At 38.7% G+C, this 27,294-nt stretch overlaps 1 protein-coding gene across 12 annotated transcripts in view; it reads right to left on the minus strand.

Moving 5' to 3' along the window:
* Positions 1-27,294, minus strand: part of LOC132158674 (receptor-type tyrosine-protein phosphatase U) — a 228,802-nt gene that overhangs the window by 41,710 nt on the left and 159,798 nt on the right. For all 12 annotated transcript variants that reach the window (XM_059568197.1, XM_059568194.1, XM_059568187.1 and 9 more), the window contains exons 7-13: positions 26,615-26,908; positions 20,878-21,195; positions 17,652-17,761; positions 14,607-14,808; positions 12,352-12,454; positions 11,178-11,451; positions 4,712-4,748 (exon numbers count right to left, since the gene is read on the minus strand). In XM_059568197.1, the coding sequence (XP_059424180.1) occupies positions 4,712-4,748; positions 11,178-11,451; positions 12,352-12,454; positions 14,607-14,808; positions 17,652-17,761; positions 20,878-21,195; positions 26,615-26,908 (1,338 nt within the window). The remainder of the gene's footprint in view (positions 1-4,711; positions 4,749-11,177; positions 11,452-12,351; positions 12,455-14,606; positions 14,809-17,651; positions 17,762-20,877; positions 21,196-26,614; positions 26,909-27,294) is intronic.

Here is a 27,294-nt window from a genome sequence, read left to right on the forward strand (position 1 = left end):
CCAAAAGGTAAATGAAAAAAGCAGAAATTAATGAATGCAAAAACATTTTTGAAATTTAGAAATATGTTTCTAAATTATATATATATATATATATATATATATATATATATATATATATATTATATATATAATATAATTATATATATAATATAATTATATATATATATATATTATTTTTTTAAACCATTATTTCATTTATTGTGTCAAGGTAAATATTTCAGAATGCACTTTTTTGTTATATTTTCTTTCTTTTCTTCTTTTTATTTTGTAGAAAATAAGCCTTTTCAAGATTTTATTTTTTTAAAAACCTGCCAACATTATAAAACACATTATAAAACACACAACACATTGGTTCTCGTGTGAAATTATCTTGTTTTAAGGATGCTCACTGTTAAACAAAACAAAGACTGATGCAGGCTATTGTGCCAACATAATAGCTCTAAAATAACATGCAAGTTCAATATTCCAAACATAAGATATGCAAGTTCATGCATAATCCCCACAATAACAGCTACATCACAAGTTCTTAATGAGGTATTTAATGTATTCATCGCATGAAATATAGATGGGAAAACATCCATTAAAGTTTGATGCAAACCTGACCAGATTTTTTATCGTCGTGCTGAGTTTCCTTTCAGAATATCAATTAAAACCAACCACGAGCATGAAATTTGTTTCAAGATTAATGTGAGCACCTGCTGTGTCCACCAAAAGTGGAAATTAGCAATTGGAGTTACAGTATAACGAAGGTCTATTGTTCTGTGAAGATTGCCAAGGGACTGTTAATTAAACTGTCACCTGTGAACTGAAATGGGAATCTTGGAAACTTAGTTTTGTAAGACTATGTAATTCGGTTGCATTTCAGAATATCAGGGTGTCAATTTTCTTCTGGACCTGGATTCTTGATTCATAGGACAATTTTGTGGCCAATCAAAAGCAACAACGTCAATTATGGATTTTCTTGACAAGCTGGATTCCTTCTTTCTTATAAATCCTTTATTAGAGACCCTAATACAAGAAGTAAACGTAGCGAAACAGTTTCCTGTCCTTCTGTTTGTTAGCACTCTGTTTGACAATTTGTTTAATCGTTCTTTCCTGTTGAGGAAGTCGAGAGAGCTCCATTCTGTTCAGCAATATGTTGGCGTGTGAGCCCACATTACAAATGTGTGTCTGTCTGTGCCCACTGAGCAGATGGGATGCCAAAACTGCCCTAAAATGTCCACTGCATCTCTTGGCTTCATGCTTGGAAGGCTAGTCATCATCCTCGTTACATAGTCTCAAAAAAAGAGCCAGGTCGATTTAACTGGGAGGCTGTGCTCACAAGCGGCAAAGACTACAATACCGTCCTGTCCATACTGATCCCTGATGGCGTCGATAGAAAGGAGAGTGGTTCTTTCTTGTAGCCTTGACAGAAATCTATGCCTCATGAACCTTTTCATCTTTCTCTGAGGAGCCTGACAGGTGGTAGCATGTATTGACAAGCACAGGTGACTCCATCAGTGGTGTTTGATGTGAAGGTCTTTCTCCTGACCGGACAGGGAGCCGAAAACTGATCTCTCTCTCTCTGTCTGCGTGCTGCGACATGTCTGCTCTGAGACTGCCCTCCCCAGACAAATCTGCTTTGATATAGTCAACTCCCCTACCCCAAGCAACCAAAACAAACATGATGAAAGAGTGACCTGTTCTCCGTTAGTACCCCTGTCTCCAGAAGAGAAAGGGGAGGGGTAGGGGGCCATATAAGGGGAAAATCGGTGTGTTTAAACACAAAATTTCACTGTAAACCAATACACATACCAAAGCTGCTTTGCTTTTTAGGAATTCCACGGATGCTTGCAACTTGTGTTGGGAATCTTAGCTTCTAGTGAACCATTATGAAGTGTTTCTCAGTGGTATTGCTCTGAGAGGTTTGAGCAATGATCACAGAGCTGGACTACTGACCTGGAAGAGGGGAACCACTTTGATATCAAAACCTGGACAGGCAGAGTCCCTCGGTCACTACTTGAACGTTGAAACTGACAGTGTTTGGGATTGTTGAGTTAACTGAAAAGTCTCAAGATGTCCTGTTCACACAGTCGTTTATAGTAAGAGTTTGAAGACTTTCTGTAAGAACACCCTATTGTAAAAACCAGCAAATGCTGGTTAGATATGTTTTGAAGCATGGTAGCTTCGTGCTGGGCTGTGCCACATCCAGTGTAGAGAGCATCACTGATTATAATGGGTTCTATTGTTTTTTTTTTTGTTGCGTTACGCCGTGTCGCTTATGTCCGATGTAGATACGATGTAAGTTAATGTCGATTGTTTTTAATATTCAATGTGCAAAGTTCTTACGTATCTAAATGCAAAAATGTTCATTATCGCTTGAATAAAATGGACTACTGGGGGAAAAAATCTGAATATTTATCTTATGACCATCTAGTGACTATTTTAACAAATGCAACAATAATATAAAATATAATAATTGTATATTATATACAGAGGTGGGTAGTAATGAGTTACATTTACTTCGTTACATTTACTTGAGTAATTTCTTGGGGTAACGAATACTTTTCGGAGTATATTTAAAGATGGGTATTTAATACTCTTACTTGAGTAAATTTTTTGGGGAAAATCTGTACTTTTACTTCGTTACTGTGGGCGACGCTCCTCTCGTTACTTTATCTTAATGCAATAAATGTTATAAATGCTTCAGTTTGATCCAAACGCGCCGTCTACTTTTCTCTGGGCAATGAGCGATGCCCATTCGCGAATGATTCATTCTTTTGAGTCAATTCTGTTCAAAGGCTTGATCAAACCAATTGGCAAACGAGTGAATTGGTTCATGAATCAGTTTGAATGAGTTGTTCAGTTCCCTGCCACACGCGCTGAGCGTCTGAAGTGGTTCACTCGGAGTTGTAACGTTTAAGAACAGAAAGAGCGTTGAAAACGTGGCTGGAACTGCACTGAATTGAAATCTGCAAAGGTTATTATTTGCTAGCGATGGAGATCCTTATTAGATGTACACCGCGTGTGCTGTCTACTGTTTAACAGGTAATAACTTGGGCTACATTCGATTACAGTACACGATACCACTGTGACATTAGTTTGTTGTACGTGTGTGGCTTATAACAGAGGGGAGTCAAGTTGAATGCAGCTTCCAAAAGACAAAAAATAGCCGATTAAGATTTTATTAATTTTAATACAATCACACTGGTGCAAGTACGTTCAGCGAGTCATATTATCAGCTGCTAAATTCAGATCTGTGATTGCTTGCTGGCGCTGAGCCAGAGACAGACGCGTTTTTACAGCACTGCACATTATAACCAATCACACATGATTCTTTTGAGCTTATTAAAGCATTGGCCAATCAAAGGTGTTCCGATGAGTCATCGCTAAAATGCCGGTGCTTCCTTCACTCGCTCACTGACTGAATACCTCTTTCTGGCGAATTCTCTCTTCAGAAACAACAAAGTGCAGATGTGTGTACGAATCTTTAATTAAGATATTGATTTCACAGTGTTAACAGTTTCAGTGATTTTAATGGGAGTTTCTGAGAGTGATTGAAATCTAGACTGTCAGTGAAAACTATCTTTAATAATGTAAATGTTATTTGCTCTCTTTCTGAACAATGAAAGATTAGTAGCAATATTTATATCACATTAACTTTCAATGTTAAATTCACATTTAATATAAAGTCAGCCGTATTAAAAATATGTTATGGCATGACACCTATATCTGTTACTTAAGTAAACAGACAGGGTTTTATAATAAATTACATAAATTGGAGTAAAGGCTGATGAAATATATACATTTATACACGCACACATACATTACATACATTTTATCTATATATCTAAATAAAATAGGCTCAGTATATATGACCCAAAGTAACTAGTAACTAACTACTTGAGTAGATTTTTTATCCAATACTCTTTTACTCTTACTCAAGTAACTATTCAAGACTAGTACTTTTACTTTTACTTGAGTAAATATTTCTAGAAGTACTTTTACTTTTACTTGAGTACAGTTTTTGGGTACTCTACCCACCTCTGATTATATATAGGTCAGTGGTCCATGGCTTGGTATTGTTGGCAGAATTTGGCCCTCGGCAAAGACTAATTGAGGTAACCTGTTCTAGTGTAAACAATAAGGTGACTAGCTTTTGTTATTCTAAGGCAGGGCTTCCTACAGCTGCTGCAATAGTTGTATCAATAAAAGCAACCAACTCTAAACCAGAACTACAGATGCATATTTAGAGTTACAATTTCTCCAATTCATGTGGTCTATCGCCCCTTTTGATGTCTCAGATCCTAAAATCGAGACTGACGCACCATCCGCCTGAAGCAAACTGTTAGTTCCTGTGGGATCTGGAGCTAGAATGCTGATGACATCTTGGAAAGGCTGTGGCCCTCAGGCATGTACATTGTGAATAAGTAAATAGCAAATAAGCTAAAAACCTACATTTGTGCAGTAAGAATAACAACATATATTCAATCCATTGCAATTTTTATGTTTTACTGTTTGTGGCCACTCTATCATACTTTAATGTGTTTACAAACTCTTTACATTCAGTTTATGTTACAGGGTCAATATCATAATTTTAAGGGGCTCTTTGATTTCGACCCTGTTTAGGTCAATTCACCTCACCCTGTCCATCAAAAAACATTTTCACACAAAACTGCATAGTACTTCAAAAAAAGAACAAGTTCTGTAGCATCAGCATTGAATAACTCACCTTTACGGGCGATGCGGACGCAGTTTATCCTTGTTTCCTGTGAGAAAAGAGAACAGAGATGCAGTGTCATGCTGCGGGAAACAGTCAAATGGCAGAAATAAGACATTTAGACACCTGATGAGAAGTCAAATGGGATCACACTGACATTTGCTGATTCAACAACAGCATGAATGCCAGTAAAAGAGTAAAAATACATTTAAAAACAGCACTGTGTCTTACTCACCTACCCTACTTGTGTGTATGTGTGTGTGTGTGTACTTTCGAGTGTGGCAATAAGATATAAGCCTTTAATGTACAGAAAATAGCAGCGGAGGACAAAAGAGGCAGGGGGGATGACTTCCAGCCAGGAGAGAATTATAAAAAGGAATTAATTTGTTCGAAATCGCAGTTGATGACATACTGGTGTTATGAAAACGACCTTTGTCAAATAGCGCTAATGAGATCCAAGCCCATAATCCAATTCCCGCCTGCCACCTCAACAAGAAGATGCATTATCAAATTAAGATTTACAGATGCTAATTCAGGCATTATGGAACAATTATGCAAATCTTTCCATCCGGAAAAGGAGTGAGAGCCCTCTGCTCAAACTGCGGCTGAATTGCTTTTTTTAATTGAATATCCAATCCGAACTGCCTTGGCTCCTAAAGCCCGCCATTACCCTATATCATCTCAGAAAACATGCAAAACGGAAAGCTAGTGCGGTAGGAAGAGGAAGAAAGGTAGAGAGTGACTTGCATTGATGTTTCAAGAGAGGGAAGAGGGACACACATGGATATTTTAGCCCCCTTAAAACATCCACATGCTTAAAAATGTCATGTAGGCCAATCCAGGCTTTACGAGAAACTCATCTTTATCTGCTCCAGCAGCCATCATTGAGATGCAAGTGTGCCATGGCTCCCAATACACACTATCCCATGAGAGCATATCGCAGGGAAAGAGCAAACACTGCCTGTTTTCTCCAAACACAGAGCTGGTCCTAGATGTCACACCGTAAGAAGTCATAGCTCACCATGCATGTGAGAAAAGACTGACCCCGAATGATAGGCAAGAGACAGCCAGTGGGCTTTGATCAGACAGACGCAGACACAAAGCTTTAAGCTTCCCTGCTCTATTTAATCAAATTTGTGGGAACGGTCATGGCAGGCACTGCAAAAGGGATCTGTCAGCAAACTCAAGCTAAGTAAATGAATTATGAGCACTATAAATATAACAGGCCCAGGGAGGCATGGGAAAGGAACTTATTAGAAAGCTCCTACTTGTTTCAGAGCAGAGTAAAGGAGGCATGCAAGAAAAAGAGGGGGGGGGGGGGAATAAGAATTAATGTTATTTTCCCTAGGAAATTAAGCCTACCAAATCAATTGTGCTACTGTAATCTGAAAAACAAAAAAATAGATCTATTCTAATTGTGAGTGATATTGTGGTTTAGAAAATATAAACATCATGGAAGTACATGTTTTAGTGCCTTTTTGCTTATAAAAAAAAAAAAAAAAAAGGAATTACAGCATAAATATTTAATGTGAAAACACTTATTTAAAGTCATGACAAATACCATTGAAAGTAGGAAAAACAAAAAAGTAAAAAAGATGAAGAAAATTTTTATGTAAAATACATTTTGATGAAAGATACATTTTCTTGAAAAATTCACAGTGCAAAGAATTAAATCTATTTATTGAATGATGCATAAATATTTGAAAATACATTAGGTACACCTATTGTCCAATTTTGGTGAGCCGGTGTGAATCGTAGCCTCCGTTTCCTGTTCTTAGCTGACAGGAGCGCCACCCCGTGTGGTCTTCTGCTGCTGTAGCACATCTGCTTCAGGGTTCGATGTATTGTGAGTTCAGAGATTGTATTCTGTATACCTTGGTTGTAATGGTTATTTGGGTTACTGTTGCCTTTCTATCATCCCAAACCAGTCGGTCAATTCTCCTCTGACCTTTGACACCAACAAGGCATTTTCATCCACACAACTGTTGCTCACTGGATATTTTCTCTTTTTTCTGACCATTTTCTGTAAACCCTAGATATGGTTGTGCCTGAAAATCTCAGTAGATCATCAGTTTTTGAAATAGCCCGTCTGGCGCAAACAACCATTCCACGTTCAAAGTCACTTAAATCCCCTTTCTTCCCTATTCTGATGCTCGGTTTGAACTTCAGCAAGTTGTCTTCACCACATCTAGATGCCCAAATGCACTGAGTTGCTGCCATGTGATTGGCTGATTAGGAATTAGTGTTATCAAGCAACTGAACAGATGTATCTAATAAAGTGGACGGTATATATATATAGAACATGCAACCACAATTATGGGAAAGACTACTGACTTGACAGTACCCACAAGGAGGGTAAGCCACAGAAGGTCATTGCTGAGAGGCCTGGCTGTTCACAGAGTATAAAAAATATTAATAGAAAGCTGACTGAAAGGAAAAAGTGTGGAAAAGGTGCACAAACAACAGAGATGACCAGAGCCTTTGGAAGATTGTCAGGAAAAGCAGATTCAAGGACTTGGGAGAGCTTCACAAGGAGTGGACTGAAGCCGGAGTCAGCGCATCAAGAGTCACCACACTCAGACGTCTTCAAGAAAAGGGCTACAGCTGTCAAGCCACTCCTGAACCAGAAGAAAACGTCACAGGCATTTCACCTGAGGTAAGGAGAAAAATAACTGGACTGTTGCTCAGTGGTCCACAGTCCTGTTTTCAGATTAAACTACATTTAGCATTTCATTTGGAAATCAAGGTCTGGAGTCTGGAGGAAGACTGGAAAGGCACAGAATCCAGTGTGAAGGTTCTAAAGTCAATGTTATATTCTAAAGTTATGAGTTGGGTTATCGTGACAGCTGCTGGGGTTGCTCCATTGTGTTTTATCAAGTTCAAAGTCAATGCAGTCATCTACCAGGAGATTTTGGAGCACTTTATGCTTCCATCTGCTGACAAGCTTTATGGAGACGCTGATTTTATTTTGCAGCAGTACTTTAGCACCTGCCCACAGTGCCAAAACCACTTCCAAAGGTTTGATGACCATGATATTACTGTGCTTGATTGGCCAGCTAACTCACCTGACCTGAACTTCACAGAAAATCTATGGGGTATTGTGAAGAGGAAGATAAGTAACATTTGACAAACAATACAGAGGAGCTGAAGGCCGCTATCAAAGCAACCTGGGCTTCAATAACGTCTCAGCAGTGCCACAGTTTGATCGCCTCCATGCCACGCCACATTGAAGCAGTAATATGTGCAAAATGAGCCCCAACCAAGTATTGTGTGCATAATTGCACCTGCTTTGGAGATCTTGAAAATTTCTGTTTTGTAAATCGTTTTTTAATTGATCTTTGAGAAAATTTTCTTGAAAAAACTCTTGAAATATTTCAGTTTGTGTGCAATGAATCTAGAATATAAGAAAATTTGCCTTTTTGAACTAATTTACAAAAAATAAAGAACTTTTCCATGAAATGCACATTTATTTAGATGCACGTGTGTGTGTATCCATATATATATATATATATATATATATATATATATATATATATATATATATATATATACAGACAGTGTATATGTACATACATATAGACATAATAAATTAGATGTGCATTATAAAATTTAGATTTCTTTTTGATTTATAAATTTTTTAGGGGGGAATTTAAGCTCAACATATTTTACTAAGAAATATCCATTCTTGCCTTCTATCTTGATAAAGATGCCAATTAGAGAGAAAAGTCAGTTTAAAAGTGTCTGGTCAGTCCTATAGGGTTCAGTGCCATAAGTAAAAAAAACAGCAACATTTTTCTGTATGTACAGTATGAGTGAAAAAGAGCGTCTGACAGCTACAATCTTTTTGTTTTGCCTCTAAGGACTGCTAAGGAAGCGGAGGACAAAAAAGTAAACAAGGAGCAGAGAAGAGAAAGGAAAAAAAACAGCTCTTTGTAAACAGCTGAGAATCAAAGATCTTTTATATGTATTTATAACTGAAAGCAATTACACGAAGCCCTGACAGCATTCGCAGCTCTCTAATGGCTAATTGTCAGAATAATGGCCAAAGATGCGGCACAGGACTTTCTTTCTTGTGCTGCTGCCAAAAGCTTTGAAAACCACTTACAGCCATAAAGCTGGCCAAGAGACAAAGCAAAGTATATTAGCATTGTTTATATGCAGTCAGGAGAAAAAAAAACAGAACTGTTCAAGTCGGTAACAGGGGGGTGCTAAATGCTAGCTAAGTCTCTTGAGCTACGTTATCTTTAGCTTAGACTGTCAGTCTTTACAGCAGTTATTGCAGCATAAAATATAGCTGAATAAAAATGAAAATTTAGCTAAAGGTCGGTCAAGTAAATCAGCAGAGCCCAAAGGAGACTGAGCTGTGCGATCGGTTTCCAAGATGTACGGTTTCAAGTAGAGAGGAACCGAGGGGAAGGTGGAGTCACAATGGCTTGGCTGACAGGTGCATTTCAGTCAGTAATGCAAGAGAAGCCCTTAGGGGTTTGGCAGGGAGGGAGTACGTGTCTGTAGTATAGGTCAACAGAGGCATTTCACTCAAAGGCTGCCAAAAACCCAACTGTGTAAAAGCATAGGTAAAGTCCGTCCAAGTTTTCTGCCTCTGAATTGCTGTTCAGAAGAGTGGAATGAGCCAAGCTGGCTCATCCTTTCCTCCAGGTGCTGAGCCAATGAGATAACCTTCTTCGAAATGTCAGCCACATCTTTTTGAGCATGAAGTTTGCTAGCTGGTCTCAAATTTAAATGGACCATTAAAAAAATCTTTTCATTGCCACAAGCCTGAACACTTAGAGGTTTAATAGTGCATAATTGAGTATGTCAGCTAACTAATAACCATGAAACCATAAGGCAAAAGTCAGAAGTTTCCTGTCATGCTCAAGATGAAGGTTGGCTTGCATGAAGTAAAAAAAATTCTATACTCATCACTGATGCAGCAGTGCTGGGGAAGACTAACTAAAAGAATGAAGGGACTAATGGTTTTGAAAAGCATGACGGCAGATATTTATCTGATTCGCGTCAGTGAACTGGTTTGTGTAGATGCGGATCTTTCAGATTCAACAATATTTTCACTGATTCAAACTTCAATTATTCATAGATTCACATACACTTCTATAGTGAAATTAACTATGATGCGGTTAATCGTTATGTTTCCACACTACAGTACATGCTATTTTTATTAGCTGTATTTAGTGGAAACATACTTTTAACAAAATATAATTGTTTTTGTTTATATCATTGGATGTTTATACATTTAAAAGATTCAATGTACTGTAGTTATCTAGTTTTCTCTGGACAAGCTATAGTTTTAAAGTATTTTTATCAACACTATTCTGCATGCAGTAGTACAGAGCCATGCATCCATTATTTTTTTTCCACATTGTGTCAAGTTGTAACCATTATTCTAAAATGCTTTACTTTTTTTCACATCAGTCAATACTCCTTAATATGAAAGCCAGTTTCCAAACCTTTTTCCCCAGAATTGCATATAAACTTTTTAAAAAATCTAAAAATTCAAAATTGCTAGTTTATAAGATACAAGCTCACAAGTGGGTCATGGGCCTTTACAGACTGCTGGTAGGCACAATAAAACTATATTTTTGACAAATGGTAAATTACCAGTCTGATTTGATCAAATGCTTTATTAATCCAGGTCTATATTTTGCATCTGACAAATGCTTTTTCCTTATTTAGAAACTTATTTGGCACCTTTCCGGATCAATTTTTGAGCAGCGAGAGATTCCCATTTCCACGGCTGTTTTCCAGGCTCTGTCTTGCTTGTGCTGTCAAGCTCATTCTGTCTCCCAGACCCAGCCATTTCTAACAACATAAACTGCCAGCTGATCTATTTTTGATCAGCTGCACCTGTGCCCAATTATCCCTGTGAAATGGTTTATGCCAGCGAGACAGTATTCCTTGTTGTTTATCCTCTTATCTAGGCATGGACGAGGAGCACAGGGGCTGTTTTTCCCATTTGAATAAGATCTGGACACCCAAAGCTTGGTGTATGCTGATACTCTATTAATTTCATAGTAGAGACTGTGACATACACTATCTTATGGGTTTGAACAGGAGGAGAAAAGGAGAAAAACAACATCCTGTAAGGATGAGCAATGATATAATGTTTTTGTACATCCAACTAATTGCAGATTTACTAGCTGCAGGTGCTTCTCACTATTTATTCAAGGTCCTTTGTTTTTGCACTTTATGTCCTGCTGTGCAGGCTGCAAATAATCTATAGGAGCATGTATAAATAATGTTTCAGATCCGTGTACAAAATCAGTTAAATTTCCATGAAAACATTTTTTTGTATATTGTACCTTATGTGTTGTTAGAAAAAACTGGCAGCATACATATGGTATGTGCGTACTGTGCTAATGACAAAATGTACACCTCCCCTAGTGTGCATGTAACAATTGAAGTATACTTCAGTATATACTGGGGGCATATATGATGAGTAAAAGTGCTAGTTTCTGACACTTACGCCTCTAAAGTTGCTCATGGCCTGGAAGTAGATGAGGTAGTTCTTCCTGGGGTCCAGAGGGCTGTTCCAGTAGCCGTTGTAGGTGTGGTTGTCCCCCACAGTAAAGGGTGTAGCCTGGGGCAGGCTGCTTGGAGGAAGTTCAGCTGTATAGTAGTGTGGAGCACCACGGGCCTGAGCCTCACCGTGAGATGTTGGAATGAGGAAGCAGTCCTGAACACCCAGTTCTCTCTTCACCTTCCTACCAGCTTCCTCCTCCACAATCACTTGATATGTGCTGTGTATATACACATAGTAATGTATTTGATGTAAATATAATAGTAATAATAATAATAACAACATATAAGAAATATTTCAGGTTCAAACAAGTTAAGCTCAATTGACAGCTGTTCATTATCATAATTTTTTTTTTCAGATGTGTCTCTTTTAAGAAATTAAATCTGTGTTGGAAATGTGAGTTAAAATACACTGAGATACAACTCTAGTTTTACTTAATATTTGGAATAAAAAAAATGATATCTTTGTTTTCATTTTAATTTTAGTTCAAGTTTTATTTTTATTTTATTAGTTCATTTTAGCTTTTTCATTTTTAGCTCAGTTTACCAGTAAATGTCTATACAAGTACACAACTTTTATTAATTTAAACTTCGGTTTATATTTTTTGTTTAAAAAAATAGGTTTAAGGACAGAATTACTAAACAGGGCAAAATTACTAGACCGCAATTCCATAAAAGTGCTGATGGGAGAGGAAAATTATCCCAGCAATTTGACAAAGAACAAATGCTAGTAAATCGCTGTGTTTGATTCATTTAAATACTACCCTCCTATAAATTTTGCGTCTGAAAGGGAAACTCCTACAAATGCATATTCAATGAGGCAATAATAAGTGCAAAATAAACCTTTTCAGAGCTAATTCTTCACTACGTGTTTTTAGTAAATCGTGACAGTACTATTTTAACGCCAAAAGACTGTTTGTTAGCTGTTAGTAAATCTGGCCCTAAGTTTTTTTTTTAGATTTAATTTTATTTCAAGAAACAAAAGTTTTTAATAACCCTGGTAAATACACACTAGTTTAACCTACCTAATATGTGTGTTAAGCATGAGAGAAAAACAGACTTTATTAGAAATAATTTTTAGTGGTAACTTGTATTCAATCTGAAAATACTGGCACTCTCACCTGACTGGAGCTCCTCGGCCTTGTGCTGGACGCAGTAGGACTGTGATGGTGCTTTCTGTCTCACTCAGAGGGGACGGCATGTCTCCATAATCAAATGTAGGCGCTTCAAAAAGAGACAGAAAGAGAGAGAAAGAAAGATATTAAATATCTTCCTAAAAATGTATAAACCCACTCACTATCAAAAGTAAACTTCTCTAAAACGTCTCCAGTGATAGGCAGGAAAAAAAATGAATGAGAGCTCAGCAATTAAAAAGAAACCATTTGGGATCCAAACCCACTGTGTACATTAACTTTGTCACTTCAAAGTAAGGCAAAGTAAAGTTTACGCTAATTTTTAAAAGCCACTATAACCAGCTAAACATTATAATTAGACGAACCTCACGAACAACGCCTACATTGTTATCTGAAATAATACCGCCATAATTCATGACAACATCCAACACTTCATATGAACTCTGCTTTCTTCTCCAAACTCTTCCCTCTGTGTGACTTGAACTGTGCACGTGGGACAAACAGAGGGGAAACTCATTTAGAAGGATCTGAGTCTGGACTGCATCCTTCCCCTGAGATGGTAGTGTTGAGCAATAACGCTTTCCTTAATATCAGCAGTCAATTAAAGCTGAAGAGCAAAGGCCAAAAATCAATGATTATTCTATTAAAAGCGGGTTTTGGCAAAACTAAACTTATTGAGTGGACTTCAGTAAAAGTGAGGCCTTGGTTGGCTTTGACTGCTTGCAGAGAAAATAAAAACGCAACATATGATGCAACTGAGAAATATGAGAGCCTTCGGGCTTTTTCCTTTACAGTATGCACAGACAAGCAAGTAAACAACAGGTCATATATGTACCTCTATCAATATACTGTAACAACTCCAAAGGGTCTATGCTGCAACAACTTTCTGAGTGAAATACACAGAAATAAGGGTGTAATGTATCTCTCTGTCTCTGTGCTCAGTTCCTGTTCGACTTCTATACAATTAATAATTAATAATCCTTCAACCAGAAATATACTAATAATGCAGATAATATACAGTGACATATATTTCCATTACAAATTATATTTTCAGCATAATTTAAGTGAGAAAAAGGGTGTCTGAAATGTGGACACCAAAACAAAACAGAAAATGTATCAACTTTTTAATCCATTAACAATGCTTTTGGTAGATTTGAAGCTGATAGAAGGCGAAACGTCCCCGACTGTTCGGGGATCGGCCAAGAAGACAGGGTTATCAGGCCAAAGCCAATAATCTCAAAACAACCACATATTTGCAGATTAATGGGCCTTGCCTACCACCACACTAAATCCTCTTATTGGATTTTGTGTTTCCGTCACATCGTCGCCGTCAAAAAACAGAAGTTCTCCATCATACCATTGGAGAAAACGCTGGATTTAATGCACATCGCTTCGCATCAGTCCAATGTTGATGAATCCTGATTTGGCATCAGCTGCATCTGGTTGACAGCAGCATATGGTGCTGTTTTGTAAGACGGGCTGGTTTTCGAATGGTGAGGATGACAGTGATGTCAGTTCTCTTTGAGGCGAGGGGAAACGTGTAATGTTCTTGAAGGGCCTGTTGGGTTCTGAGCATCTGCTGTTATTCAGTTTCACTATCACTTCCTCAGATCCACTCGGGAATACATAATGGCTCTTATGCAGTGATATGGGCTTACACACACATGCTTCAGAGATCAATAGCGCACCTGAAGCACAGGATGATGAACCGGAAACTCAGGAGTTCCGCATTTTTCCTTTTCTGTGAAATCAGTTTTTGTTTCACTTTGTTCCTGACTATTGAACCGCCAACGCAATGCATTTCTGTACCTCAGACATCTCCCGAATGATCTGAGGCATTTCAATCAACAGTTTATAGATCTCACCTGGTACATCTGAAGGTGCACGGAAACACTCACACACATGCCCGTACATTTCGCATCACTGCAGAAGTACGAGTTCTAGTCCTTTAATGCAACACAAAAGCAAGTTCTGCGTTTTCACAATTCTTCTTATAAAAACTCCTTCCATGAAATTACAGCACCTGTTCTGAGTCTGAGGTTATTTATTGCTTGTTCACAGCAAATGAACAAATGTAAAGGTCAGTGTCGACCCATCAGACAAGGAGAGGAGAACATAAGTGATGCACATTTAAAGTTTTTTTTTTTTGATCATAGCCTAGGCGAGTAAAATCACTTTTTGGACAGATTTGTAGTGGAAGTGCTCTGTTTAACACACTCTAAAACAACCTTACACACACTTACCAGAGATGTTGGTGGTGATCTCCGTGAGTGCTGTTTGGCCGAAGCCTTTGGCGGTGCGCGCCCGCACAGAGATCAGGTAGGTGGTGCCAGGATGCAGGTTGGAGAACATATGGTAAGTCTCGTTCCTCAGTTTGGAAACGGTGCGCCTCGGGCCTGGAACGTTGATCCCGGGGTCTGATGATTCAATACTCTGGTAGCTGATCTGTAATTGCACATATTAAAACCATTTAAATGAATCATATTTTCATTAAATCACAGTTGTTTTGGAAGCAAACATGCAATGACTCAGTGTGTGGTAGCTCAGATCAAACAATGCTTTACAAACGTTTACTAACCCTGACATCCCTATTCAGAGTGGGTTGAAAATGATTCATATATGAAATCAAAAATTACTGCATAAACAATAAGTGGTAGCCTACTCATAAATACCAGCGGGAAGCTAGTGGGCATGTTAGACTATCATCTTTACAGCAAAGAATACCGTGATGGTATCATATGACAGCCCTCACAATCTCTGCTCCTGTCATCGTGTTGCCTGTCATCACACAAAAGCTTTGGCTTCTTTTGAAACAATTTCTGTTGGAAACCTAAGCTATTCATCATCCTCTTGTTTACAGAATATATGTATGATGTATAAAGCAGTTTTAATAGCAATTTAAAATCCACACACCAAGTCACTTTAAGTGAAAAGTTAGTAAAGCAAATATCTAAGATCCATTACCAGAAAGGTTTTCCTGAATTATATTATGACATCAGGAAGTCTAAAAGGTGCACACACAAAAAAAAAAATCTACAAAAAAGGAGAAATGTTTCAGTGTTTTCAGTGCACTGAAGATTCTGGGTCACATGTAGTCTTGATTCATTTCCAGATAGATAGAGGACACAAGCCTGACAAACTTTCGGATCACAAACGTGCAGAGCATTAGAACATTAGTGGCCTAGCATTAGAGTGTTCACTGCAGTGTGCTTCAGGAACTTAGAAGACATTTGCTGCACCTGTACCTGGTCTCTTTTAAGATATGAGGCATTAAGGATAGTGATGGGGGAAGGATTGAGGGGGAACGCAGTGCCCTGTGAATCTTTTGTCGATGGTGCTCAGAGGAAAGTGGACAATGTGCTAATCTGAGAGAGACGAGAGCGAATTCTCCAGGCTCTGCCTCTCTCTTATTCTTTCTCTCTTCATCTCTCTGTCTGTCTGAGAAGATCAGGCTGCTTGAGCCTGAAAATCTGTCCTTGCCTCCACTTTATAGGTCAAGCCTTTAAATCCCCTTTAGAAAACATCCTTGAGGCGACTTTGGTAGCTATGGCCTGAGGAGAAAAAGAAACGCGTGTTATCAAGGAGAGATAACTCAGTAAGTGCAAATGGTAACGGGGGAGGCGACTGATGGACAGAGGTGGCATTCAAAAAAGCGTCGATCTCATTTCGGGCCATGGCTGAGCCAAATGATGGATTCACAAACAAAAGCAACTTTTCCTCCTGAGGTGAGATGAGTGTTTTGGAGCGTGACAGAAGCACCGTTCTCACAACTTTTTAGTGACTGACTGAGAGTCTGAATCATGGGCGAGGAGATAGGTGACACTGAGGCAAGCAGTGCGACCAAAGAGAGAAAGGGTGTGAGAATGTTCTGTAACAGAGGAACAGAGAGACAGATGCTGGCTGTGGGAGGCCCACCACCTTTCTATTGAGCATGCTGAATCTGTGTGCGCTGAACGGAAGAATGAAGAAACGGTTTAAAGGCTTTTATTAGACCGTTAGCTATCCTTCTTTTTGGGAAAAAGTCATAAGATTTCAATTTGCAGCAGTTCTGATCTACTAATCTCAAGAGTACAATTATACAGTGATATAGATTTTTTTGGTATACAAAACCACACTGTAAAAATTATTAATAGATCCCAGAAGTAAATAACAAAAAGAATCAAATATTATTTTTTATTTGGTTGGTCTTTGTTAAGTAGTGCAACAGAGCCTTTGTAAACTAAATAAATAAATCATGCAAACATTAAATTATAATTAAATTATGACTGAAATTATGTTGTAGTTTTATGACCCATGACCACAACTTGCATGTGATAGCGGGACAAAGTAACACTTTTATATCTTTTACGATTTTGTATCAACAGCTATATAAAACAACACATAGACGGACAGACAGAATTACAGATAAACAGACGACAGATAGATCAGTAGACAGAACAAATGACAGACAGGACAGGACATTATTCTTTTATAGGTTGTATGTGACACTACCTCAGTAATGACTTCTTGACATCATCTCAAAACTGTTCCAGAAGCTTCTACAGCAGTCACATTCATAAAATTGTGTGGTGTACTGGTTAAGGCTCTGGACTGGGCAGTTGCTGATTCAGTCCCTTCTAGAACATAGCAATTATCATTGTGTCCTCCAGCAAAGCAATTAATCCCAGGTAGCTCTAGGACAATCGTCAGGGCTCATGAATGTGGCTGTTCAATGACGAGATCGTGGCAACTATTCAAATAAAGCAAGATTCTACACTGGCAAAAAGTGTAGGAGACAGCATATAGAACTTAGATAGCGACATCTTTCTGTCATTTACTAACAGATGGCTGGTGCTGTAGGGACCAATTAGAGGGAGGGTTGGCCTTGGTGGCTCTTGTGTCTCTGGCAGCATGCAGAGTTCTAGGTCCAAATCAAGACTTCATGCATACTTTCTGCCTGTCTGACTTGAGTTGAGAAAGAACAATGACAACAACTCAGCACTTCCGGCTGCTCCAAATTATACAGGGGTGGTAAACACTCACATTCCAAGGTCTTCCTAATACAGCAAACTGTCAGTCAGTTCTGTGTGCACACGCGTGCATGGGATCATATGTTAGCGGCACGTTCATAAATATTTTAAACTGGCGGTCCAATTTTAACACACAGTGGGAAGTTTTGTCTTTCAAGGATTGTGGATCATCGATATTTCACCTGGTAAAAACGCTGACTCGTCAGAGCCAATCTCAGCGGATTCAGACAGCTTGAGAGAAATGGATATGAGTGCGGTAAAGAGCAGGAAAACCCATACCTCATACTGTGTGATGAGACCATTGGGTTCCACCGGCTCCTCCCACTTAAGGAAAATCATATCTTCAAGTGGAGTGAAGGTAAGAGACTCAGGAGCAATGCCTCCGGGAACTGTGGGAAACCAGAGAAGCCACTGGTTATGAATGAAGAAACAGAAAGATCCTACACTGTCAGACTAGTAATTTCACTAGCATTTACTCAAAGTGAGAGGGTTAATCGCTTAAAGTCCCCCAAAGGTCAACTCTAATATCCTCATTACAGCTGTTGTCATTATGAACGTCTTAAGCAGGCCTTTTATGTTATGAACACAGATTCATCCATTATAACTGATATAAGTGATTCAGTACAAGTCACTTGAAAATGTTATAAGAGATCTACTGTCAAGATTTGATGGAATGTGGTGGTCTGGGAATCCCGCTATGATGTGTTTAAAAAATACTAAAATGACTAAAATTTAAAGTAAAATTAAAATGAAACTGAAAATATAAAAGCAAATTTAAAAATGAATTAATACGACAACTGCAAATAAATAACAAAAAATAATCAAGGTGGGAAAAAAACACCAAATGCACCAAAATGATATCATAAATATGGTAATGACTCAAAATTTGTTCCCTGTTAGCTTTGTGTTATTTCAGTCTTTATTTACAGAAAACTTAGCCCTCTACTGTAGCTCTGACATATAATTAGCTCTTCTGCATATTCAAATGTTTCTGTATTGCGATAGGTTACAAAACAATTGAGAACCAATGGCCTTTGTCCTCCTCACACAGCATACTTGAATGAAATTTGAGAGCTACTCATATCAAAATATAAATTTCATGTCTTTTTGTCACAAAAAAAATTACATGGCTTCAGAATAATTGTACATGAGTCATAGCGACCGCTTTTGAGTTTTTTGGAGCTTGACAGCCCTACATGCTTTCAAATGCATAAAAGAAAGAAAGATGAGTTTTCTTAAAAACTTTTTTACTTTTTGAATTCACCAGAAAGGCCATGCTGCTTAATAAGCTTCATCAGTTAGGTTTGCAAATAAACAGCAAAAGTACACTGATCAATCAACCACGCCAGCATGAAGCAGCCTTTACCAGCCTGGAAATTCATGCTGCTCGAAGCTGGACTCCTCAGCAGGAAATACAAAACCTGTGCGACAGAAAGAAAGGGCAACACTTGCAGCTGATGACACGGCTTTTTGTGGCTGATTAATATTAACACGGGTTCATTAACAGACATAAACGCTAGCAGAAAGAATGCGGAGGAAGTGGAAATGGTGCTAGGAAGACAGATGATGCCCTGAGCTCTTACACACTGCAGCAGTAACACATCAGCAGATGTTTTTACAGCCATTTGTGCTCTGTCACTGAGCCATCCTCGTTAGCCGATGGGTATGTGCACAGCGTGTGTGCGCAGGGTGATAGTTGGTGAGGCAGAGATAGCTGGTAGCAAAAATAACACACTCACTCAGATTGAGTCAAAATCGCTGACTCTTTCACTTTTTCTTGTGACAGGCCATGAAAGAAAAGAACTGCTGATTGAAGCTTCAGAGGAGTGTTGATAATTGAGCACTCCCTTTCCTCCCTCTCTTTTTCTCTCTTATTTCATCATACTTCCTGTCTGGGTGAAACGCTAGTGTTTCAAATTTTTCCCAGAAAATTATTTTGTCCTTTAGCCAGAATTTTTAAAGCCCAAGCTGGCTTGACAGAGCACAGAAAGCGACATCAAAATCTTCCCTGACCTCCTCATGCTCAGCTACCTGGAGAAAATAATTAAAAATGAATTTCAAATCCATTTGGGTCTTTATGATTGTGATGTTGAACAGATCTAAGAGAAAGATTTGTATTCAGAAGACTCCATAAATAAATACTTCAACCCTATAGGAACAACTTGACAACTTTGTCAACTCATTATTTAATTCAATTCAATTCAATTCAATTTTATTTGTATAGCACTTTTTATGATACAAATCGTTGAAAGGAACTTTACAGAAAATTACGTTTCTACAATATTTAGTAGTAGCTTATCAGTAGGTTATGGCAGAAATGTATGGAAAAATCAATTAAAGACGTATTTTTGTTAATACCTCTTTTCCCTTTCTTTCTTTTTCCATCCATCCATCCATCCAACTTTTTTTTTCATCAAATAATCCATTCATCTTTTATCATCCATCCACCAATCTATCCATTCATTCTTTATGGTAAATGTTTGATTATATACTCCAAAATAGGCTTTCATTATATACTCCAAAATTATCTTTTGAATCACTTATTCGTTTTGAAGCCTCATTACTGTAAATGGACTTGGGAAATTATTCCAATGGATTATTTCTATTTGTAAATATTGTTAAAAAGTATATATATATATATATATTTATATATTTATATATATATATATATATATATATATATATATACACAGTACAGACCAAAAGTTTGGACACACCTTCTAATTCAAAGAGTTTTCTTTATTTTCATGACTATGAAAATTGTAGAGTCACACTGAAGGCATCAAGGGCTATTTGACCAAGAAGCAGAGTGATGGGGTGCTGCGCCAGATGAACTGGCCTCCACAGTCACCGGACCTGAACCCAATCGAGATGGTTTAGGGGTGAGCTGGACCGCAGACAGAAGGCAAAAGGGCCAACAAGTGCTAAGCATCTCTCGGGGAACTCCTTCAAGACTGTTGGAAGACCATTTCAGGTGACTACCTCTTGAAGCTCATCAAGAGAATGCCAAGAGTGTGCAAAGCAGTAATCAAAGCAAAAGGTGGCTACTTTGAAGAACCTAGAATATGACATATTTTCAGTTGTTTCACACTTTTTTGTTATGTATATAATTCCATATATAATTCCACATGTGTTAATTCATAGTTTTGATGCCTTCAGTGTGAATCTACAATTTTCATAGTCATGAAAAAAAGAAAACTTTTTGAATGAGAAGGTGTGTCCAAACTTTTGGTCTGTACTGTATATATATATATATATATATATATATATATACACACACACACACACAATAAAATGTACTCCCTGAAGTGTGAAAAAGGTCTATTTCACTTATTAATAGTATTCTGTAGTAGTATTATCATGTTTTGTGACAAAATGTTACAAAATTTGTCATTCATGATGAGACATCTGCACTTCTGCACTCTTGAAACCCAGACACCACAGCAGTAGAAATACAACAAATGACATAGACATATTAATATTCCCTGAAAGCTCTGCTACTTACTGTCCTCCTCAGTTTGAAACATGACCTCCTTCCCTTCCTTCTTGCCCTCTGTGTTGGCGAGTGCCAGGCGTATTTGGATGGTGTGAAAAGGAGGCAGATCTCTGAGGGTGAAGCGTGAAGTGTTGTGCTCCACAGCCAGGCATTCTCTCACCGTGGTGTTGTGCCCACCGCCACCCCCTGCAGTCGTGTAGCGGTAACACAAGGAGACTGAGTACGTGTGGCAGCGGGTCAGGTTGAAGGCTGGCGTCTCCCACTGCAAGGTCAGCTGACGGGACTGGATCTCTAAAGCTCGAAGACCACGCAGTGCCCGCATGGGCTCTATTGAAATAGAAAACGGTGAAACATTTTGTTAACATAAGCCAAAAATGCAGGGAATCTGCATGTGGACATCACCAGGTCACCAGACTTCTCGCCTACCCAACCCACCACAGGTAGGAGGCGCAACCACGGTCAAAAAGGTTGACGGACCACCTGCTAATAAGGACACAACTCGTGCCAAATTAAGTTAATTAATTCCACAGTCTGCAGGTTGTACTCTCTCTCCCGCCATTTGCTACCTCCGTGTCGCTAAGCATATCGGTTATCTGCCTGCACCTCGTCCAGGGGCCACGAGCCCCATTCAAGGACACTCAGCTCTGCCAGTTACGGTTAGTGCAAGGTCGTTGCGTTAGGCCAACTATTTTTGGCATAACTCAGATCTGTGTTCGTACTTTCTTATTTACCGGGGGGCAGAAAGTTCAGCAACCACCTTTGGCATATGTGATATAAAGAGACAGAGGAAGCTACTGTCTGTAGGGCACAGAGCAACCTTAGTGTTTCTCACAGCGAGGGAGGGTAAACCAAGGACATCCAGCCTCACTATCAATGAGCACATTTGTCACGGTCCATCAATGCATTTTATACATTTATACATTTATTCACTTAGCTAACGCTTTTATCCAAAGCGACTTACAATTGCCACATATGTCAGAGGTCACACACCTCTGGAGCAACTAGGGGTTAAGTGTCTTGCTCAGGGACACATTGGTGTCTCACAGTGGATTCGAACCCGGGTCTCTCACACCAAAGACATGTGTCTTATCCACTGCGCTAGCACCACCCCATTTATTTTGGTCAAATATATCTCCACATAATTTATTTTATTTCTTTGTTCTTTTAATGGGACCTGATTACTAATGGACCCAAGTGGGAAGGTACAACAAATGGGATGTGAAGTGTGCACTTCCTGTGAAAAGTATGAGGTCATGGCTCAAGGTCTTTATTGTTCCTCTCGAACCGATACTCAGGAAGACATGCTCTTAAGAATTAGGATTACTACTAAAGGTAAGGTGAGGTAGCTAATGCACCAAGACCATGAGGACAGTGAATTAGAGGAAAAGCATTTCGTCTTGAAGTCCTCTGAGGAGAACGTGCATGGATCGCAGAATACTAATTCAGCACTTCCCCTGCAGAAATGCACTCGTAACGTTAAGCTCCGTTAATCCTGAAATATATCACACATCAGAGAGTTTTCGCCACATCTCTCTACACATTTCCTTAAGGTTTATATTTAGACGTACATTTCGTTTCATTTGTAGATTTACATTTAGATTAACTTCCAGCGCGATTGGATTTCTTATCAACAGAAGCACTTAGTGGACCTGAAAATGACACGAATAAGTGATGTTCGTTTCCTAAAATACACATTGAATGTCAAAAGGTCCCATTTGCCTCCACAGGAAATGCCACCAAAATAGAGTGATGATCGTCTTAATGGAACTATTGATTGTTAGTTAAAAGCAAACTAATGCGATGCTGTTGGTTAGTGTCGTCTTTAAAACAATCCAAGAGTCTACACTGTGCTCTTTGAGGAGCTCAAAAGGGCCTTTTGTGTCACCCTACTTCCCTTAACCTAGTTCGAAGGCTTTGTCTGGATGCCAAGAGCAGCGCTTATAGCACCCACTCCTTGGCTCCTGTCTAAGATGGGTCTGAACCCAGAGAGAGCAGTCAGGACCCTGGGGCAGCATGTCAATTCCTCACGGGCAGCTGGAAGTCCAAAACAAGACCTGTTTCTGTCCTATTACTCTAGATAATGTTGATACATGAGGTAGTCCTGAGAGAACTAAGGTTATACAGTGAACTAATGGGCGTGAAGTTCTGTTCGTCGGCTTGTAACAAGAATGAAAAAGAATGAGAAACATGATTCTGTGATATTCAGGGTAAAATCATTTATATTGAGATGGATGGGAGTGGGTTTAATCAAATGTACATAAGTGCATTCGTATTTGACGTTAAATTATGGGAATAAAAATTTTGAAACGAATAAGCTGCTATATGTTATTCTCAATAAAGACATTTATTAAAAGGATAGTTCAACCACAAAAGATTTGCATCACTTGTGCAGTCGTACAATATTGTGAAACATTATAATAATTTAAAACAACTATTCTATTTTAATATCTTTTGGAGTGTCATTTATTAATGTAATGACAAGCTGGCTACGGGCACCATTATTTCATCACATGATCCTTCAGAAAACAATGTATTATGTTGATGTGGTGCTCAAGAAATAATTCTAACTACTATCAATGTTAAGAACAATTGAGCTGCATATTTTTTTACATTTACTTTTTTCAGGATATTTTGATATACAGAAAGTTCAAAAGAACTGCATTTATTTGAAATAACAATTTGCAACATTAAAAATGTCTTTGCTGCCCTTTTCGATCAATTTAAAAATGTCCCCAATTTTTTGAAACATGATGTATATAGTGACCAATGGTTGTCAAGATCAAGAAGGAACTATAAACCATAAAAATGTCTTAAAAGGATTCCCGCCTCGTGCAGAATATTCAAGGTTTTCTGAAGTCATACAATAGTTTTGTGTGAGGAACAGACTGAAATTTTATTCATTATTTACTGAAATTTTTACCTTACTCAACCATAACAGATTTCAAACTTGATGCTGTCTTTTGGCCTGTTCCTCACACAAAGCTCCATTCAGAAAACATATACAGCATGAAATGCTTTTATTGTGCTTTTGTCCCTTTTGGGGATTTTGCAGCACTCCACACTATCAAGTTTCATTGCAGTACGCTGTTGAAAGCATCACCTTATTTCATGCAAGAAAGAAAGTTCAAACAAGTTTGGGATCTCACAAGGACGAGTAAATAATGAGAAAATATGCATTTTTGGCTTTCTTCTGCAGAACACAAAAGATGATGTTTTAGGAAAAATGTGGCAACTCTTTTTGGCCATTCAATAAAAGACTCACTGACTTTCAATCAACTGATAAAATAAAATTGTCTTTTGTGTTTGGCAGAAGAAATCAAAAGTCATACAAGTTTGGAATGTCACAAAGGTGAGTGAAATATTTTTTTGCATTTTTTGGGTCCACTGTACCTTTAAGTGATTGCAATCCAGAGTGTAACTCACTCCAATGAACACCTAAAAAGACCCAGCAGCAGGTGGAGGTCCATCTGTGAACCAGTCTGTGGCAGAAGTACAATGTTTGTCCCATTCTTCCATCTATTTCCCCTTTCTAATCTCCCTCTCCTCTGAGGAACATTCCTTCACATCACATCCTGCTCCTAATCACAACAACGCCTCATCAAGCACACCTGGCCGTGTTCAGCGAAATGTCCATCGGTTCCCTGGCTGTGCCCACAGGACTGTGCCTGCTTTCATCATTTTTATGTAGGTCACTACCTAGAGCCTCGCACCAGGATGCAATCTTCAGCTATGGCCAGAAACAACCTAGTCATCTCATCATTCATTTCACTTTCTTCCAGTTTTTTGGCGGAGAAGTCACCCAAGGTCCAGGAAGTATCTAACGTTCTTGCAGTGAAACACAAAATAAAAATAAGCTGCTAGGAGAGAGAAACCATATAAGGTGAGCCTAACTACACAAATAAACTAACAAGGGATATCAACAGGGAAGATTGTCAGCAGGAGGTCTGTGTACAGGAGGTAATGGCATCCCCGGATGAAGGACATTTTGTGTGGCTCATACGGAGCCAGAGAAGATGATTACAGTCACCTTTGTAATGGAGGAGGTGGATTCACCTGCTGGATGAAGACAGATGAGCTGACACTTCTCTCTGTCCAAAAAGCGAACAAAAGAATCAGGGAGAAAATGTAATAAAATAAATATCTTCTTTTCTGTTCCACAGAAGAAAAACAAGTAATTCAGGTATGGAATGGCATGAGGGTGAGTAAATGATGACAGAATGTCCAATTATGGATGAACTATCCCTTTAAGTGAAGCATACTTGAAAGCTCCACGGCCGGACCTCTGAAGAATAAAATGTCCCTTCCTTGATAGCTTAAGCTAATGCATTTAGTAAAGAACCATAAATCCATCAAATTCAGTAAAAGATTACATTTTGAATAAAAACTATTGAAGACGATGTTAAAAAACAAACATCTTGTCCTGGAGCGGTGGCTAAGCCTAATATTTTTTTGTGACCGAGCTCTCTGGAGACTAATCTGAATATCGAGTCACATGACTGTAAACGCTAACCCCCTTTCAACCGTGATTAATAAGTAATCACTGCGAACGTACCAGCTTATGCGTGTGTGAGAGCAATGCTGTCAAACAAATCAAAACTTCATAGCCTCTGACACAACATAGCGTTCCCACTCCTCCAAGCACTCAATTATATCTACGACTTCTATTCAGTTGACGGTAGAAGAATACACAGGAGATTTGAACACGAGCGGAGTACGGAAAACCTCATTTTACTTCCAATCCCACTGATGTGATTCTATTGAGTCAAAATTACATCTTCAACAGTTCGGCAAATATGACAGCAGCTTAAACAGCCCCAATATTCATGTGCAGCGAGGCACCGCTGGGAATATGATGCAAATACTCCATTTAAAGAAGAATTTCAATCTAGACTTAATGTGGAAGTGGAAATGGAAACAGTAGGAAATATTTAGCGTGAACGTCTGCTCCTCATTTTCTCCGCCTTTCTTTTAGAGACAAAAGCTGTTTAAGACAAAAACGTGTCTGGAAGTGACTCACAGACGAATCTTTCTCGCTCCAACTCTCTTGTCTTATCTGCTGATGTCTTTTTTTCCCTGCTATGTCATTCTAAAGCCTCCTGTGTTGTCATGCTTCTCCGCACTCCCTTTTTCACTCTTTTTGTCTTGTTTGCTGATGAATGGTAGGTGTCTGGTCTCAGGAACAAGCTGGGAATGATTGTGATGTGTCATTTAAAAAGGCAGCCAGTAATTTGTGTAATAGCATGTGTGTTTTGGAAGAGGATGTGATGTAAAGTGGTGACCATTACTATGTTGACCAGGTCTGGGTCCAATCCTCAACCTGCATTTTCACTCTTGTTTTCACTCAGATAAAAGCAGGATCAATCTTCCTAATCACACCCTTTCCAGGACTGAAACAGCTGGATGTGGTGGATACTCTCATTTGCAGGTAGAACCATGCATTTACCGCCCCCTCGCTGTTTGTTTTGACAGGCACAAGAAGGCGCCACAGGAGAGATGCCCGCAGTTTCGGTTCAGAAAATGTAAGTTCCAATTAATCATCCACTTTTTCAGAAATAGATATATTTTATGAACAAGCATTAAAGACTTGACCAAATTCACATGCTGTTCATTAATGGTGCATTTTTTTAATCTAAACTCAGTAATCTAAACTTTCAATATAAACTCAAAAAATTCTCATCCAACATCAAAATATGACAGGAATTTTCAATGGACTTTATAATGCATGTGACATTCTCTGGTCACTCACCTGCACATTTAGTTCTGCTGATGAGGGGTGGTCCCGGTGGTCCCGTCCCACCCTCGCCCGGCCGGGTGAGCAGCACACTGATATGGTACTCTGTATCTGGATCCAGGTGCCAGAGCTTATAGGTAACCATGTTAACTCCAAGGATCTCTGACCAAGGTGCCTGGCTGGCCCGATATTCGATTTCCCGACGGATGATGGGGCCATCGCCCAGAATGGAGTTTGTGTTTAGTTGAATGATCAAATACGTGGAACCCGCTCTCAAAAGCTGGGGTGGAGCAATGGGAGATGGAGGAACTGTGACCGAGACAGAAAGGAGATGATGGTAAAAATCTATTCGAAAACATGTAAATACTTAAGCCCTTTTCAAGTAGACCCCAGGAGAAATATGTGAAAACCTTTAATTTACTCTAACCTGAATCTGTCCGGTCTCTTTTACACAGTTTTTAAGCTTATCTTGAACAAACACTACTGACATGAGGTGAAGGAACATTTGCAGTTCAAACTGTACAACTCAAAAACACAAGTTCCAAGGGTTAAAATACCAATCTGGCCATGCACATTAAATCTCCAATAGCTGGTTCTTTCAAGTCCTCGAGGGAGATCTATGAGTAAAGTAACAGATGTGCAAGTCTGTAGACTGTGGAAGAACCTCAGATACAAGGTCATGCTATTTAGCATGA

The sequence above is a fragment of the Carassius carassius genome, chromosome 15, assembly GCF_963082965.1.
Source record: "Carassius carassius chromosome 15, fCarCar2.1, whole genome shotgun sequence".
Taxonomy (NCBI): Eukaryota; Metazoa; Chordata; class Actinopteri; order Cypriniformes; family Cyprinidae; genus Carassius; species Carassius carassius.